Raw genomic sequence first — 17,338 nt, 5'->3', positions numbered from 1 at the left:
CTCATCATTTTGTATCCCAGCCTGGGCAATCATCCTCTGAAAAGGTCACCAGCTGAGCCTCCCCTTCTCCCACCCTCTTACTCCCTCGCCCCTACCCCTTTCTTCCCTGCTCTTCCATTTCTCCTGCAGCCAGCAGCCTCAGGGCAGCCTAACCATACCCGAAATGTTTAGCTCTGTCTTCGGATCTGAGTGGGGGTACTCTGACCTGTGACTTAAGTCTTTTGTCTGTGTCTTCTATAGAGTCTGTCAGAGTATTGAATATATAAATGAATAAAAGAACTCGAGACCCCTTTTTTTCTCACAGTTATTGTTCACGTAGTACACAAAGGTATCTTCTTTATAAGAGATTCAGACACTCAATACAGAAATACGAAGAATGAAATATACATTATATCACACTGATCCTCCCTCTTTCCAGCTTCTACCCTCTTCTGATGAAACTGCTCTTTCCAATTTGACCTGCATCTTGTATATATATTATTTGCTTTTTTTTCACTTAACTATATATCTTGGATCTTTTTCATGTCACTGTGTGTAAGGTTTCTGATATTCTGTAGGATGGGTGACGTATTTTCCCATGTCTTTGTTGGCCATTTGCATTCCTTCTTTTTGACTTGTAGTCTTGTATGCTCAAATCATTCGTAATTGGGAAAGGGCTGTCTTTTTTCCTACTGACTAATAGGAGTTATATTTTCTATGTTCTTAGTGTGTATTATATATCTAGCATATATCTCCTTTCAGTTACTCATGCTTTATTTTTAACTTCATTTATAGTGTCACTGTTATATCCGTCCTTTGTCAAATTTGTCTGCCTTTAATTAATAAATTAATTAATTTTGAGAGGGATTAGCAGGGGTATGAGGTGAGGGAGTAGGGAGAGGGGCAGAGAAAGAGGGAGAGAGAGAATCCCAGGTAGGCTCTATGCCTAGAGTGGAGACTGACATGGGGTTCCATCCCAGGACCTGAGCCAGAATCAAAAGTCAGACACTTAACTGACTGGCCACGTAGAAGCCTCCAGTTTGTTTGCCTTAAAAAATTTTTTTGTCTGCCTTTGTATGTTCATGTTTTTTGATGGTTTTGTAAGTCATTTTGAAACACCCTTCCTACCCAACTATTTTTAAAACACAATTTTCTGTGTATTTCCTTCTAATGGTTTCATTTATTTAAAAAATTCTTTCATTCTCAGAGGGCCTGGCTGGCTCATTTGGTGGAGCATGTGACTCTTGATCTTTGGGCCTGTAAGTTTGAGCACCCATTACTTAAAAATAAAGTCTTAAAATTTTTTTTTTCTCATTCTCATTTCTAATATTGCATAATTTCTTCATGTACTGCCAGATAGTAAAAGTCTGAAGATTTTATTAAAGCTATATGTTTGAAATGTGTTGTCAGTTCCATGCTTATCTTGAGATATCTCCTTTATAAGTTATTTTCATTTTCTTGGCAAAAGGATTAAGGATTTTTGAAAATATAAAGAGCTTCTTTATGAAGATATGCCAGTAGCTCTTTTTTAAATGTGGTTTTTAATCATACTTACTATCTAGCACAGAAGCAGTAGACTGGCTTTGCTCTCAGCAAGGAGGGACTGCAAAAGAAAGTAATGTCAATTTCATTTGGCTTCAGATGTTAACAAATAATGGTCATAAAAAACAAAAGCTGAGATTCATCAACATTGGGAATTTAAATTGATTAAGCCAGTAATAAGAAAGGGGCGACTCCAGAATTTCTTTTTTTATCCCGTCATTTCTTGTAGAGGAGGAAGAATTCTTTTTAAGTTGTGTGGAATTGAACCTTGAAAATGAAGGAAGACAGGCTGTCTTAGCTATAGTCCTAAAATACTTCTTTGTATCATGCAACAGCATGAGAATGTCCTGTTACCAAAAGTAATTAGATCAGAGGCCGAACAATACTCCTGATTGGGAGATCTGGTATAAGCTTGAAGTATATGGGACTTTGCAGTAGTGACTAAGCTAATAAATTACTGGGAAATAACATTCATATACTTTTACCCGTGGAGTCCTCAACTGTGTTGCATATTCTCTTTTTTTATAATGAATAATTCAGTGGCATTATTTTGGTGGAATTTTCCTAATAAGAATCCTGCTTTTAATAAAACAGGGGCAGGCGCCTGGGTGGCTCAGTCTTTAATCATCTGCCTTTGGTCAAGTCATGATCTGAGGGTTTGGGGATGGAGCCCTGCTTTGGGCTCCTTGCTCAGAGGGGATTCTGCTTCTTCCTCTGCCACTCCTCCTGCTTGTGTTTCCTCTCTCAGTGTGTCTCTCTCTGTCAAATAAATCAATAAAATCTTAAAAAAAAACAAAACAAAACAGAGGGCAGGGGGTAGATGTTGGGGCAAAGGCTCAGAGATGTTAAGTATCTTCTTTTAGGTCTGTAGTCCCACAGTTGGGTCACATGGATCATCGGGGGAAGGTTGGATTAGTTATAGCTCTACACTTACAGAAACAAACCATAATGATATTTCTGTAGGACTATTTGGCAAGATTTTTCAACTAGAATGGGAGCAGGGACTCCCTTGCTCTTACCATTATACCTACAACCTCCAGTCACAGATGATGTCTAGGACCGCTGTCGGTGAGGGTCACTTCAGGTGGGCAAAGGAGCTCTTACTAGGATGAAGGGCAGAGCCTCTAGGTGGTGATTGGGTACAGGCTGCCAGCTCACAGGTGGCCAGAGATGGGACTAGGCAGGGGAGGGAGAGGGGAGGTGATGTGTGTCAGGTCTGAACCATTTTTACCCAGCTCCCTGCTCATCAGCTGTACAGTGTCATCAGTTTCAGGAGCTGGTCTTTTCATGATCCCAACTATTTCATCCGGTCAGTTCTCCTTCTATAATGATAGAAATCTTAAGAATTTTTCCCTTGCAGTTTTTACTGTATTATACTACAGAGCTGTTTCTGGGCAGTGGCGGGGAGACTGAACAGATCCATCCCCATAATCTCTACCACCTGTGTCTTTTTTCCACAGGACTCCAACACTTCTTTTCTTTTCTTTTCTTTTTTCCTCCCTTCCCTTCCCTTCTCTTTCCTTCCTTCCTTTCTTTTCCTTCCCTCCCTTCTACCTTCCTTCCTTCCTTTTTTCTTTCTGTTTCTTTCTTTCTTTTGATTTGCAAAGTGTTGTCCAGTCTTTTGAAATTCACATCTGAACCTTATTAATAAAACAGAAATCTCATGCTTGCCCTAAGTTCTGTTGTGACCTCTTGGTAAAGCTTTGTAATTAGCCCTTCCCGTATTCTTGAGAACGACTGATCTGCAGAAGGTGAATTTCGTCTTTTGTGTATCCTCACCACTGATTTGTCCAAGCCTCACTTTTTACTTTTTGTCGTTAGTTACCTTACTAAGAAGTTAGCATTTTGTTTTCCAAGTATGAAATTTATAATATTGACTCTGCTTTTACAAACTGCATCCTCTCCCTACCCTGTGCCTTCGGAGCTGTAAAACCCTGGGCAAGTTGTTTGACCTCTAAGTGCCTCTGTTTCTTCTGTCATTAATAGGCATAATCTCACAGGATTGTTGTGAGGATAATATGCAGTATATGGGTGTTGTATGTATGTTGCTGAGAACAATACCTGGCAAATAGTAAGTGCTCCCATGTTGTTTGCCGCTGTTACTAGCCTCCTTCAGTGAAGTGGGTAAGCTCAGGCTATTCTGTGGCAGAGGCAGGGACTCTAATAAAACAAAGACAATTAGAAAGAGGGAGAAAGGAAGCGAAGCGTACTGACTGAGCACATGCTTTAAACTTCTCTGCAGAAGTCGATATATATATATATATATATATATATATATATATATATATATATATTTTCATTTATGGTACATTTAGAATAGAGTTAAAGAGCATTTGTGGATATTTCAAAGCATATTGGCAACTACTAATCTAGCAGGGTCTTCTCCCTTGGCATGATCAAGTGTGCTGGTTGCTTATAGCTGAAAATACCTAGTGATCTTTTTGTTGTTTTTTTTGTCATTTTGAAGTTACAGTTCATACCATTTCTTTTCAGAAAGGAGTTCTGTCTCATGTTTCAGACAACATGGGCATTCTGAATGTGCTGTCTGTTGCTTCTTTAGAATGGCGATTCCCCTTTCTTCCCTCCCTCCCTGTCTTCCTTCCTTTTAAAATTTCATTCATTCATTCATTCAAGTAGTCTCTACAATGTGAGGCTCAAACTCAGGACCAGCCAGGTACCCCAGGGGTTCTCATTTTTTGACGTTTTTTCATTCATGCTCAAGCGAAGGTCTTGTACATTGGAGACCCCTTGTTTCTCCTGCATTATTTGATTAGGGGGCCTACTGTTGGGTGACATAGAAAAGCTGTGGGTTTTCAAATCAGATTAAAGATCCCACTTAGGCTGTGGAATCTTAGGCTGGTTTCTTAATCTCCCCAAATCTTGTTTTTTTTTTCTACAAAATGAAGAGGTACCATCCAGCTCAAAGAACTGTGATTGAAGTGAAATTTTTTGTGAAGTGTACATAAACACTTGCTGGTGGAATTGCTCCCGAAGGGTGTGTGTCTGTGTGTATAGCACATACCGCAGGGCTTTCTAAAATATACCGCAGGGCTTTCTAAGTCACCTTCATAGCATGCATATCAGGGATGAGTTAAACGAGTTAGGCTGGGTATTGTTTTTTATTCCAGGGGAATTCTGCCTGGGGTGTTGGAGAATGTGATGAGCTAGTTCAGCAGTGAAATGGGACATCCTATTGGTTTGCCTCACTGCAAAATAGTTAGGAAATCAAAACTCACTTTTTAAGGGATTTCATATGAACAGCTTAAAGTTAAAAGGATAAAGATAACTTATTTGGGTTTTTTGTTTTGTTTTTTAAAAGCAATAATTGTATATACCCTGCGCAAAATAGTGCAGGAGGCTGGCTTTGCTTATGTTTGTTTAAAAGGGGGAGTTGACTAGTTTTCAGCTTGTAAGTGGGAGTGTCTAGTCAGTGTTGTTCTTTCTGCATAGAAAGTTAACAGGACTCTGACACATCAGAGTTTGTACTGAAAGTTTAGGGGACTCTTGGACACATTTCTTGCAGAATGATGGGGCAGCTCATGAGGAATGATCAAGACTGGAACGCAAAGCTGGTGGGGCTGATGTGCTGTATGGGTTAGTAGTTTGACCTGTAATATCACTTTTATGTTTTCAGTACTGAGAAGGGAAAGTTGCATTACCTGTGGTGTTGGTTTGTTTGGCGAGAGTTTAGCAGTCCGTGGGGCACCCTTCAGAAATCTGGAGAGGCTCACATAGTAACTTCTGAGCCTCGCTGGAGAGAACTTTCACCCTCTCATTGTACATAGGGTATGTGTTTAAACAATCCTAATATTTATTTTATGTATGATTACTAAGTGGATTTAATTTTGATTGGATTTTATTGAAAGCCAGTCAGTGTAGGTTGTAATAATAATCCGTGCTGTTTTTGCACATATATTTGTTTTTTTCCAAATTCTGTTATTCTTTGCATTTTGTGTCATTATATATTTTCAGCCAGGTTGTACTTTATAAAATGATCATAGATGTATATTTTTACTTGGAACTTACTCTATACATGAAATAATTTTCCAGTAGAGGAATGTTCTAAAACTTCATTCAGAAAAATAACTGGAAAACCTGTAAAATCTGTAAAACCAGTAAAATCGGTTAAAATCTCAGGAGTGGTTTTCCCTATTTGTTGTCATAGCAACGTTGCCCTAAATATAAATGTCAGTGTTAGACATCCCTTCCTGAAATGAAATAAAGAACCATCATGAGACTTGTAATTGGAAAATTAGATGGTGTAATCTGGAATACTCCCTTTTGAAATAACTCCCTTTTGAAATAATGCTTCTGGAAAGTGGCACATCACTGTCTCCCCAGACCTGAATTATTCCCTGATCTTAAGCTGCTTTCCTGAAGGAAGCTGAGGCCCTTCAAGTTCACCATACCTCTTTCCTCATTGTTGTGGTGCTGTGGGAGGCTTCCAGTGTCGAAGAAACTGCCTTGGTATACTTGAATGGGAGTCAGCTAGGTTCATCAGGGTCTGAAAGAAAAGGTTTAGGTGTTAACTGTTAGAAAACAGTATCAGATTTTATGAAATGTGTGTGTTACGTAGTTAGCTTGCTCTTGGTACCTTACTCATGTACTTTAGTTGTGCGTCATAATTCCGAGGTATATTTCCTCGGCATTTCCTCAGTATTATCTCACAAATATTTAACTCCCACCTTATATTTTCAGCAGGGCTTTTGAGCCTCTAGCAGAAACCACCATAGCCAAACCTCAGGGATCAAAATAACGTTTTTAGAGTTGTATCACTTAACTGAATCTGTCATCTGTACCAGGAGGAAACTTATTTGATTAAATCACAATTCTTTATATATCATGTGGGTAAGAAATTAATCAATAAGTGATTTTTTAAGAACACATATTCTATTTCTTCATATTCCTTAAAGTAGAGGACCATTTTTTGTTAATTTAGAAAATAAGAAATATATTTTATTAGCCATTATGTGTCAAAAGGAGAAGACTTTGTATAATATACATAATTATGTACATAATTATATATTGTATATAACATATATAATTATATATAACATATACATATATTAAATTTAATGAGACAGAATAAATTTGTTTAAAGTTTATATTACATGATAATCCAAAAATTTAATAGAATTTTGGAGGATAGTTTACAGGAATGCCTTAATCTCGTATTCTGTAACATGATATGAAAGCTGTCTATCCTTGAATTATGAAGATTTTTAATAAATAATACATTTTAATTTTTTTTCTTGATGATTTAAGATTAGGGTCCTAGGTTATTAATTAGATGGGAATAATGTAGGTATTGCCTAAGAGGTAATCTTTTTTTTATTCCCCTACTCTGTTTACTTTTTGCTGGAGGCTTGGAAAAGCAGTGCCGGAAAGGTGATATAAGTCCTAGACTTTGGTGCAGAGGTTTGATTGTTTGCACTCGCTTGTCCAAAGGTCACATGGCACCGCAGAGCGAGGTTCTTCCACACCATTGTCTGTGACTGAGATTTGTTCAGCACTTCTATTTGAAAGATGACTGTCTCTTTGGTGTAGAGGAGGCAACTCTGGAGGGAATCACAACACTTCTTATTTTTTTTTTTTTTTTAGATTTTATTTGTTTACTTGATAGATAGAGCCAGTAAGTACAAGCAGGGAAGTGGCAGAGGGAGGAGAAGCAGGCTCCCCACTGAGCAGGGAGCACAATGCAGGGCTCCATCCGAGGACCCTTGGATCATAATCTGAGCTGAAGGCAGACACTTAACCAACTGAGCCACCCAAGGCACTCTAACACTTGGGTTTTGACACAGGGCTGTCTTCTGTCTTGCTAATTGACTTCTTTTCCTTGGAGTCCCATTTGGCGCCTTGAGCAGGATTGGTCTTTCTCTTATTTGTGCTTGCTTACATGGTGAATGCTGCATCGTTTGCTCTGTTGGCATGCTTATCACGCTGCTTTCATGTCAGGTGCCCTCTCTAGATGATGAACTCCGGAGAGCAAGGGCCAGTGCACTTTCTATCAGCATGGTGATCCCAGTACCGCTGTGGCACTGGGCTCATCATATGGCTTGATAGATGTTGGAATGAATGACTAAATGAGGGATGTATAGAATCTATATTTTATCAGTAAGTAGGACAAGTAGTTGCTTCTTATACTTTGTTCTTGTCTTATGTACTAGTAATTTAGGTTCATTCTGAGCTCTTTAGGAACAAGGCTCAAAGATGTCTAAGATCCCATTATTGCTTTAAGAGGTATAGTAGTATATCTACCTATATAGATTTCAGTTGTCCTTTTTGAGGCATAATTAATTCACATTTGGGGTATTTTTTTTTTAAGATTTTATTTATTTATTTGACAGAGAGAGAGAGATCACAAGTAGGCAGAGAGACAGGCAGAGAGCGAGGGGGAAGCAGGCTCCCTGCTGGGCAGAGAGCCGGATATGGGGCTCGATCCCAGGACTTTGAAATCATGACCTGAGCTGAAGGCAGAGGCCTAACCCACTGAGCCACGCAGGTGCCCCATGGGGTATTTTTATTTGGTAAGTGCATAAAAGCACTATAACATCTTCTCTGGGATAGACAAAGGTGACTAACGTATAGACGATACCCTAAAGGGGCCAAGAGAGGAATTAATACATATTTTGTGGATGATAATATTGGTTAACAATTACTTGATTTCATTGTTTTTGGGGAGATTTGTGCCTAGAGATTTTACATTGGGAATTAGTGTTTTTGTTTTCTCTGGATAAATAGCCAGAGGTCAAATAGCTAGATCAACTACCCTATGGTCATTCTATTTTTAATTTTTTGAGGAACATCCATACTGTTTGTTTGTTTATTTATTTATTTATCTATCTATCTATCTATTTATTTATTTGACAGGTATCATAAGTAGGCAGAGAGTCAGAGAGAGGAAGGGAAGCAGGCTCCCCGCTGAGTAGAGAGTCCGATGCGGGCGGGGAGGGGGGGCTCGATCCCAGGACCCTGGGATTATGACCTGAGCCAAAGGCAGAGGCTTCAACCCACTGAGCCACCCAGGCGCCCCTCCATACTGTTTTCTATAGTGGCTGTACCAATCTATATCCCCACCGACAGGGCACAAGGGTTCCCTTTTATCCACGTTTTCTCCAGCACTTGCTATTTCTTGACTTTTTGATAACAGCCATTTAACAGGTGTGCAGTGATATCTCATTGTGGTTTTGATTTGCATTTCCAAGATAATTAATGATACTGAACATCTTTTCATGCGCTTTTGGCCATCTGGAATTCTACCAGACATTCAAAGATTTAATATCTGTCCTCAAATTGTTTCAAAAATTAAGAGGAGGGAATATTTCCAAACTCATTTTACGAGGCTAGCATTACCTTGATAACAAAACCAGACCATGACACCACAAAAAAAAAAAAAAAAGTATAGCCTGATATTCCTGATGAACATAGAGGCAAAAATCTTCAACAAAATATTAGCAAACCAAATTCAACAATAGATTAAAAGAGTCATACATCATAATCAAGTGGGATTTGTTCTGGGTGATCTGACATTGACAAATCAATCAAAATGATATACCATATTAACAAAATGAAGGATGAAAATTATATTATTTCAATAGGTGAAAAAATGTTTTTTTATCATAATGGATGTTGATAAATTTCAACATCCATTTTGATAAAAACTCAATAAAGTGGGTGTAAAGGCAACATAGCTCAACATAATAAAGGCCATACATTAAACCCATAGCTAACACCATACTCAACAGTAAAACACTGTGTGCTCTTGAACTTTTGTTTGTTTGGAGTTATTTACTGATTCAGTCTCCTTACTAGTGATTGATCTATTCAGATTTTCTATTTCGTGATTTGATATTAGAAAATTGTATGTTTCTGGGAATTTACCCATCCTAGGTTTAATTTGTTGAGGGTATAATTTGTTATAGTAGTCTCTTCATGATCCTCTGTATTTCTGTGTAATCAGTTATAGCTTCTCTTTCATTTCCAATTTTATTTATTTGAGTTCTCTTTTTCTTTGTGAGTCTAGGTAAAAGCTTGTTAATTTTATCTTTTCAAAGAACCAACTCTTAGCTCCATTGATCTTTTTTATTGGTTTTGTCTCTATTGCATTTACAGATGGTCCCTAATTTATGACGATTCAAGTTAGATTTTTAGACTTACTCTAGTGTGAAAGTGATATACATTCAGTAAGAACTATACTTTGAATTTTGATTTTTTTTTTTTTTTTTGCTCCTGATATGTGGTATAATATTCTGTCATGATGCTAAGCAGTATCAGCTGCAGCTCCCAGGCAGGCATGTGATGACACAGGTAAATAACTGCTGTAGTTACAACCATTCTACACTTATAAAACATTCAATATTCCATAATTCAGCAGTTGATAAATTATGTGGTGAATCAGAACTTTATTATAAAATAGGCTTTGTGTTAGATGATTTTGCACACCTGTAGGCCAGTGTAAGTGTTCTGAGCATATTTAAGGTAGGCTAGGCTAAGCTGTGATGTTCTGTAGGTTTGGTGTAACAAATACATTATCAGTCAATGATATATTAAATTTCTGATGGGGTTATTGGGGAGTATAGCTCAGGGGTAGAGCATTTGACTGCAATCTCTGATGGGGTTTTTGGGATATAAACCCATTATAAGTTAAGGAAGAATTTTCCATTCTGATCTTTATTATTTCCTTCCTTCTAACTTTGAGCTTTGTTTACTCTTATTTTTTAGTTCCTTTAGGTGGAAAGTGGGATTGTTTATTTGAAATTTTCCATGTTTTCTAAGGCAGGCCTGTGAAACTCATTGCTGCGAACTTTTTGCTTAGAACTGCTTTTGCTATATCCCATAGATTTTGGAATATTTTATTTACATTTTCATTTGTCCCAAGGTATTTTTAAACTACCCCTTTGACTTTTTTGTTGACCTATTAGTTGTTCACTAGCATGTTGTTTAATCTCCATGTATTTGTGACTTCTGTTGCTGTAATTACTTTCTAGTTTCATACCATTATGGTCAAAGAAGATGCTTGATATGATTTTTATCTTCTTAAGTTTGTTGAGACCTGGTTTTTGCTCTAATATTTGATCTGTCCTAGAGAATATTCCATATACTTGAGAAGAATGTGTATTCTACTGCCTTTGGATAGAATATTCCATATATATGTATTAAATCCATCTGGTCCAGTGTATCATTTAAGGCCAATGTTTTCATATTAATTTTTTTTCTGGATGATCTATTCATTGATATAAATGGGTTGTTAAAATTCCATATTATTATTGCATTGCTGTCAATTTCTCCTTTTAGGTCTTGTTAATAATTGCTTCATATATTTAGAGTGCATAAATATTTACAAGGGTTAAATTGTCTTGTTGGATTGACCTTTTTATCATTATATAATGTCCTTTGTCTCTTACACAGTCTTTGTTTTACAGTCTAGTTTGTCTGATGTAAGTGTAGCTATAGCAGCTTTCTTTTCTTTTCTGTTTGCATACGGCATGTTTTCCATCCCTTCATTTTCAGTCTATGTGTATCCTTAGATCTGAAGTGAGTCTTTTATTTGCAGTATATAGATGTCTTGTTTTAAATCCATTGAGCCAATCTGTGTCTTTTGATTAAAGAATTTAGTCCATTTACATTGAAAGCAATTATTGGGGCATATGGCTGGCTCAGGTGGTAGAGCATGCAACTTGATCTTGTGGTTGTGAGTTTGAGCCCCATGTTGGGGCTTAAATCTTTAAAATAAAATCTTTAAAAATGAAATCTTTAAAAAAATAAAGCAATTTTTGATAGGTGTGTACTTAATGTCATTTTGTTAATTGTTTTCTGCTTATTTTTGTAGCTCCTCTCTGTTTTTTTCTTCATTTGCTTCCTTCCATTGTAATGTGATAACTTTTTTTAGTGTTGTGTTTTGTTTCTTTTCTCATTATCTTTTATGTACCTACTATAAATTTTTCCTTTGTGGTTACTGTGAGATTCACCTGTCTCATTCTTTATACATAAAAGTCTATTTTAAGTTGGTATTGAGTTTGAGCACATTCTAAAAACTGTACCTTTTTACTTTGCCTCCACCTTTGTGTTTAGTCTTTTTGAAGTATCTTAAATACTTTTGTTTACCCCTTAATTTACTATTGTAGTTATAGTTGATTTTACTACTTTCGTCTTTTAAACCTCACAGTAGATTTACAAGTGACTAATCTACTACCTTTATATTTGCTTTCCCAGCATAGTTTTTACTTCTCTAAATACATATTTTCTTGTTATTAGTTAGTGCTTCTTCTTTTCAGCTTGAAGAAGTTTCTGTAACATTTGTTGGAAGGCCAGTTTAGTGGTAATGAATACCTTTAGCTGTTCTTTCAGTTCTGAATGATAAACTTCCTGGGTAGAGTATTCTTGGTTGGAAGTTTTTTTTTTCCTTTCCGTATTTGGAATATATCATGCCACTTTCTTCTGGCCTATAAAGTTTCTTCTGAAAAATCAGCTTATAGTCTTATGGGGCTTCCCTTTTATGTAGCAAATGGTTTTTCTCTTGCTGCTTTTAAGATTCTCTCTTTTTCTTTTAACTTTTGACGATTTAATTACAGGGTCTCTTGGTGTGGGTCTCCGAGTTCTTCTTATTTGGAGCTTTCTATGCTTCATGGACCTAGATGTCTCCTTCCTTCCTTAGGTTAGGGAAATGTTCAGCCATTATTTCTTCAAAAATTTTTTTGCCCCTTTTCTCATTCTTTCTCTTCTCTTTCTGGGATGTAAATGTTATCCTGTGTGATGTTGTTTTATGGGTCTCTTAAACTATCTACATTTTTAAAAATACTTTTTATTCTTTTTGCTCCTGTGTTTGGCTGGGTTCCATTGCCTTGTCTTCCAGGATGATCTGTTCTTCTGCTTCATCTAGTTTGCTGTTGAACTACTCTGATGTATTTTTAAGTTCAGTTATGATATTCTTCAGCTCTGTGACTTCTGTTTAGTACTTTCTTAATATTTTCTATCTTTTGAAGTTTATCCATTCTTCTCTCAAGTTCTGTATCTTTTTTTTTTTTTTAAGATTCTATTAATTTATTTGACAGATCACAAGTAGGCAGAGAGTCAGGCAGAGAGAGAGGGGGAAGCAGGCTCTCCACTCAGCAGGGATGCTGAGGCAGATGCGGGGCTCGATCCCAGGACCCCAAGATCATGCATGACCTGAGCCGAAGGCAGTGGCTTAATCCACTAAGCCACCCAGGTGCCCCTCAAGTTCTGTATCTTAATGACCATTGCTTGAACTCTGTCGGGTGAGTTACTTACCACCAGTTCATTAAATGTTTTCCTGGGGTGTTATCTTATTCGTTTGCTTGAAACATATTTCTGGGTTCCCTCATTTTGCTTGTCTCTCTGTATTCATTTCTGTGTACCAGGCAAATCACCAACCTCTCCCCATCTTGAAGGAGTGATTTTGTGTAGGCGATGGACCTTATCATTCAACCTTACCCTAGCTCTTGGTTGTCTCTCAAACTTTTGTGATTGTTTAAGCAGGCTGCTTTATCCTTGGTCCCAGTTGTTGAGATTGTGTCAAACCCTGACAGTGTTCCAAAGGAAGGGATCTCAGTCAGCATTTATTTTCTGACTGACTGTAAACCAGGCCCTCAGTCAGCCCCTTTTAAAGTATGCAAATATATACAGTCCTGTGGGATCATAGTCATAGCCTTTCCTGGGTCTGCAGACCAAGTAATTTAGAGATGTCTTCTTGGCAACAGTTGAAAAATCAGGGCTCCAGATGAGTGAATAAGCTCTTTCTGGGAAGTACCTGTAAGCCATAGTGAGGCTAAGGGAGAGTACAAAGGTGGCCACCTCTGGCCCATGTTTTCTGAGAGTTCCTCCGTGGTTTGTCTATGTATGGTAAACCTGAAGCTTGCCCTTCTGACTAATGCTCCAAGACAAGTAAATACGCTATTTCCACAGGAACAGTGGGGGTGTGTTTCAGTCTCATGTTTGTGCTTTGCCCTGGGAGCTGTAGCCTGCCAAGAACTATCTCCCCTATTCTAGTTCCATGGAGCCCAGCAACAGTGTCCGCCCTGGCCACCAGAGATAAGGGCTTAAGGGGTCACCCGTGTGTGGACTGCATGTGCCCACTGGCTTCAGTAGACTCCATGTGAAGCCTAGGACTAGGGAATCCCACCATCTTCAATAGTGCTTTGGGGCAGTCCAGGGTGGAACAGGGCTCCCTACTGGCTGAAGTGGGACTTTGGGAGAAGGGGGTGGTGGTGGTGCCCTTACACGTCCAGCAGAAGCTTTAAGATTAGCTAATGAATCTCCTTCTCATGTGGTCTAAGTGCTTTTTAAACTGTTGCTTTTGTGCTGGTTCCATGGTTGAGTGAGTCTGTGTGTGAGCCCTTTAAGAGTGAACATTCTCTCTCCCACACAGGCTCCCACACAGCCTTTTGGTTCTCTTGGATGTAAACCCTGTTGTTTTTCAAAGTCAGGTATTTTGGGGGCCCATTTCTCTGGTGCAGGTCCAAGGGTTATGATGCCTGGTATAGGGCACAAATACATTCCTCAGGGAGATGCTCTACATTTGTGAGATCCCTGCCACAGTTGTTGTGGGTCCCTACATTGGGGGTAGGGTTTTTGATGAGACCATCTCCTACCTATCTCAGTGTTTTGTTGTTTTTTGTTTTGTTTTGTTTTGTTTTTGGTTGTTGTCATCGTCCTTTGTCATAGAGGAGATGTTTGGCTAGTTTTCAGGTCTTTATCAGAAGGAATTCACTCACACGTAGCTATAGATTGAGTGTGTTTATAGGTGAGTTCAGGGTATTGCTGTGCAGCCATCTGAATCCAATCCCCCTAACCGTGTCCGTAAATACTTTTAATAAATAGAAAAACATTTTCAAAGGAACTTCATTTCCATTAAAATAGTTTAAGGGCACTCAGGGATGAAGAATGAGGAGGGAGAAAGTGAGATATAGCCTATCCCTAGGGAATGGATGGAGAATTTCAAACTGTGGTAGAGAAGGAAGAAGACCACCAAAGAAGAAAGCACTATCCTAGATACAGAAAGGAGGAAGAAGGGAAACAATTACACAGAGAACTGCTGCGTAGAACCAGGGAGGAGGAAGGTAGTATAGTTTCGAGTGTCACTTCTAGATGTTGGAAGGTTATGGTTTTCTTTTGTAATAATGATGTGATGAACCAAACTTTCCAGTACTCTTCTCCTTAAATCATAAGAAGCCTTCCCTCGCTCTTCTGTGTACCATGTCTGTGGTAACCATGGCAGTATTAGCTCTCTGTAGTGAGGATCTAGTTGGGATGTTTCTTTTTTACCAGACAGTTCACAACCAGGTATCTAGAAAAGAAGAAACATGGTTAGAAACATGGTTAGTCAGTTTACTTCAGCCAAAGGTCCTGAATGTGAGTCTTTCCTTTTATCACAGCGATTAAATGTTTTGCTAAATAGTTGTGGACAACCATTTAACCCCTCTAAGTCTTGGTTTCTCCTTCTACAAGATGAGAATGGCACTACCTACCTTCCCACTTTTAGCTGGAAGACCAAATGGGATGTAATATATGGTCAAGTGCTTAGGGAAGTTCAGGGTAAGGGCTCACCTGAAGCTAGAAAGGTTTTTGTCAGACAGCTTCCTCGGAGTGGTACCTGTGACGGAGTTTATGCCAATGGAGTGCGCAGAGGGGTTTGTTTAATGGAGTAACATTGGCAAATACAACCCTGCAAAGAGACTAGCTTGACAGATGGCTTTCTAACTTTCTTATGGTTAGCTGTAAGCTGTCAAAACTTAACAAGAAAGTCCAAATGTACTAAACAGTACTTTTTGAAGACCGTATTTTTACTTATATGTATAATCATGATTAAAATCTCCTCTTCACAGATTTTACCAACTTCATGTTATGTCTTTTCTTCCCCTTACAGATGAACGGGACAAAGTTCAAAAGAAAACGTTTACAAAATGGATAAATCAGCATCTCATGAAGGTCGGTTAATGTTATTTTCACATCATGGAATTGTTTAGCATACTTTTAATTTGTTGTGCAAGAATTAATTGTATGGCTCTGAAGCATAGCTTTTCAACAGCAAATCGAAAATTTAAATTCTAGAGCATTTGACATGCATTTTAGTTATCTATAATTATCTGGTGTGTGGCCTGTGGGTAATGATGAAGGCGAGAAGATAAGTACATGGTGATTACAGTGCACTCTGTGACTTAGTTAAAACCCATTATTACTGGACTCTGTAAAAAGTCTTAGCATATAAGAAGCATGTAAATATTTATGTATTAGGGCATGAAAAGACTTCAGTTCTCAGTAAGATTTTTTCTCTCTCAAGATTGAAACCAAGTTCTGGTATCAGATATATATGTGGATGGCAGAGGGTTATATGGGAAAAAAGGTGGATTATAGAGACAGATGTCTAGAGTTCTTTAACTTCTTGTACTTGGTATGACCTAGATATTGGTGCTTATGTGTACATTTCTCTGTGTAGTAAATAGTTGTGGTTCTGAAATTAATATTTCTTTGTGTGCTCTGGGACACTTTATTACAAGCTCTCCAGAAAAATACATATACACATAAAATTTGCATACAATTTCATGGAGTTATTGGTTCCCACTGAAGCCCTTCTATAAATCACAGCTAAAGCACCTATATGACTTTACAATGAACTATTAATCAGTTTTTTCTCCCTCTTATGGATAGTCCTCAAGTTGGAGACAGGTAACATTAAATAAGTCTGCTGTTTGGGACTTAGAATTTTCTTATAAAGAAACATTATTTTAAATGAGGTTATATTCTTAAGCTACTCACAAATCCTATTTAAAGCATCATGTAACAAAGGAGTACCAATAATGTACCAATAAAGCATGTAATAGCCTTCTATAAAAGTGGTTCTCATTTCAAGGGGCATATCAATATCACCTGAGGGATGTTTTAGTCCTCTCGCTTTCTCTACTCATTGACAAAATCCTTTTCCCAAATTCTGATGTATCCTTCAGGCAAGCGATGTCACCCACTCTCCAACTGAGAATCATTTCTGTAGGGAGCTTCTGGTACTGCTGGGAGCTGAATCCTTTGTATTTTGGCAAGAGATAAAAGGTTGAGACACAGTGCTTTGTGGTGATTTTGTGAGGAAATATATTGTGAATACTAATGAAGGATACCAACAGTTTACCTACTACCCTCTTCCAATCTTCTGTCTCATCACACACATATTGTGAGTAGGGCTCTTCCACAGGGTGGGGCAGAGATGATGGGTTGATGTGAGGGTTGTGGTATGAAACTTTGGAGTTGGAATCTCTGACAGGAGTTCCCCATTTCTGAGGTGAATCCACGGGAAGCAGAGTTTGTGATGCAGAGGTTCCCCTTTGGTAGCTGATGTCCTAGCAATCCTTGTAACTGTGGCTCTCTTGGCGGGGCATGTTAGGGGACACAGAGAATTGCCCCATGTCTTCTGGAGTGTAACTGCTCTGGTTCCAACTGTTGCCAGTAAATACCAGAGAGAAGTAGAAGCAGAAGTGAGGATGACCTCCACAGGAACTGTATCACTGACTATTTATTAGGGGCCTATTGTGTGCCAGGCATGTTGGACTAGACCATTGATCTTTTGAGTAGTTCATAAATTGAATGGTCAAGTAAAAGGAGACTTCCTTTGCTAAAAATGTCAAAACACTATTTGAGCTGCTTGAGGACAAAGGCTATATTATTTATACAGTGCCTGGCAAGAGTATTCTCACTGTGTGTAATATACATTGCATACATTAAATCATTTAATTCTTATAGCAACTACCCAAGGTGGTTTAATTTAGTGGTTCAAAGTCAGACAGCAAGCATTCAAAGCTTGATTTACCTGGAC

At 38.2% G+C, this 17,338-nt stretch overlaps 1 protein-coding gene across 14 annotated transcripts in view; it reads left to right on the top strand.

Annotated features, from left to right (window-relative positions):
• DST (dystonin) overlaps positions 1 to 17,338 on the top strand; it is a 469,472-nt gene that overhangs the window by 200,288 nt on the left and 251,846 nt on the right. For all 14 annotated transcript variants that reach the window (XM_082731256.1, XM_082731255.1, XM_082731253.1 and 11 more), the window contains one exon: positions 15,404 to 15,465. In XM_082731256.1, coding sequence (XP_082587382.1) covers positions 15,404 to 15,465 — 62 coding nt within the window. The remainder of the gene's footprint in view (positions 1 to 15,403; positions 15,466 to 17,338) is intronic.

The sequence above is a fragment of the Mustela nivalis genome, assembly GCF_964662115.1.
Source record: "Mustela nivalis genome assembly, chromosome: 5".
In the NCBI taxonomy this organism is placed as follows: domain Eukaryota; kingdom Metazoa; phylum Chordata; class Mammalia; order Carnivora; family Mustelidae; genus Mustela; species Mustela nivalis.
Note: the sequence above shows the minus strand (reverse complement) of the source record. Positions and strands in the feature narration are given on the sequence as shown.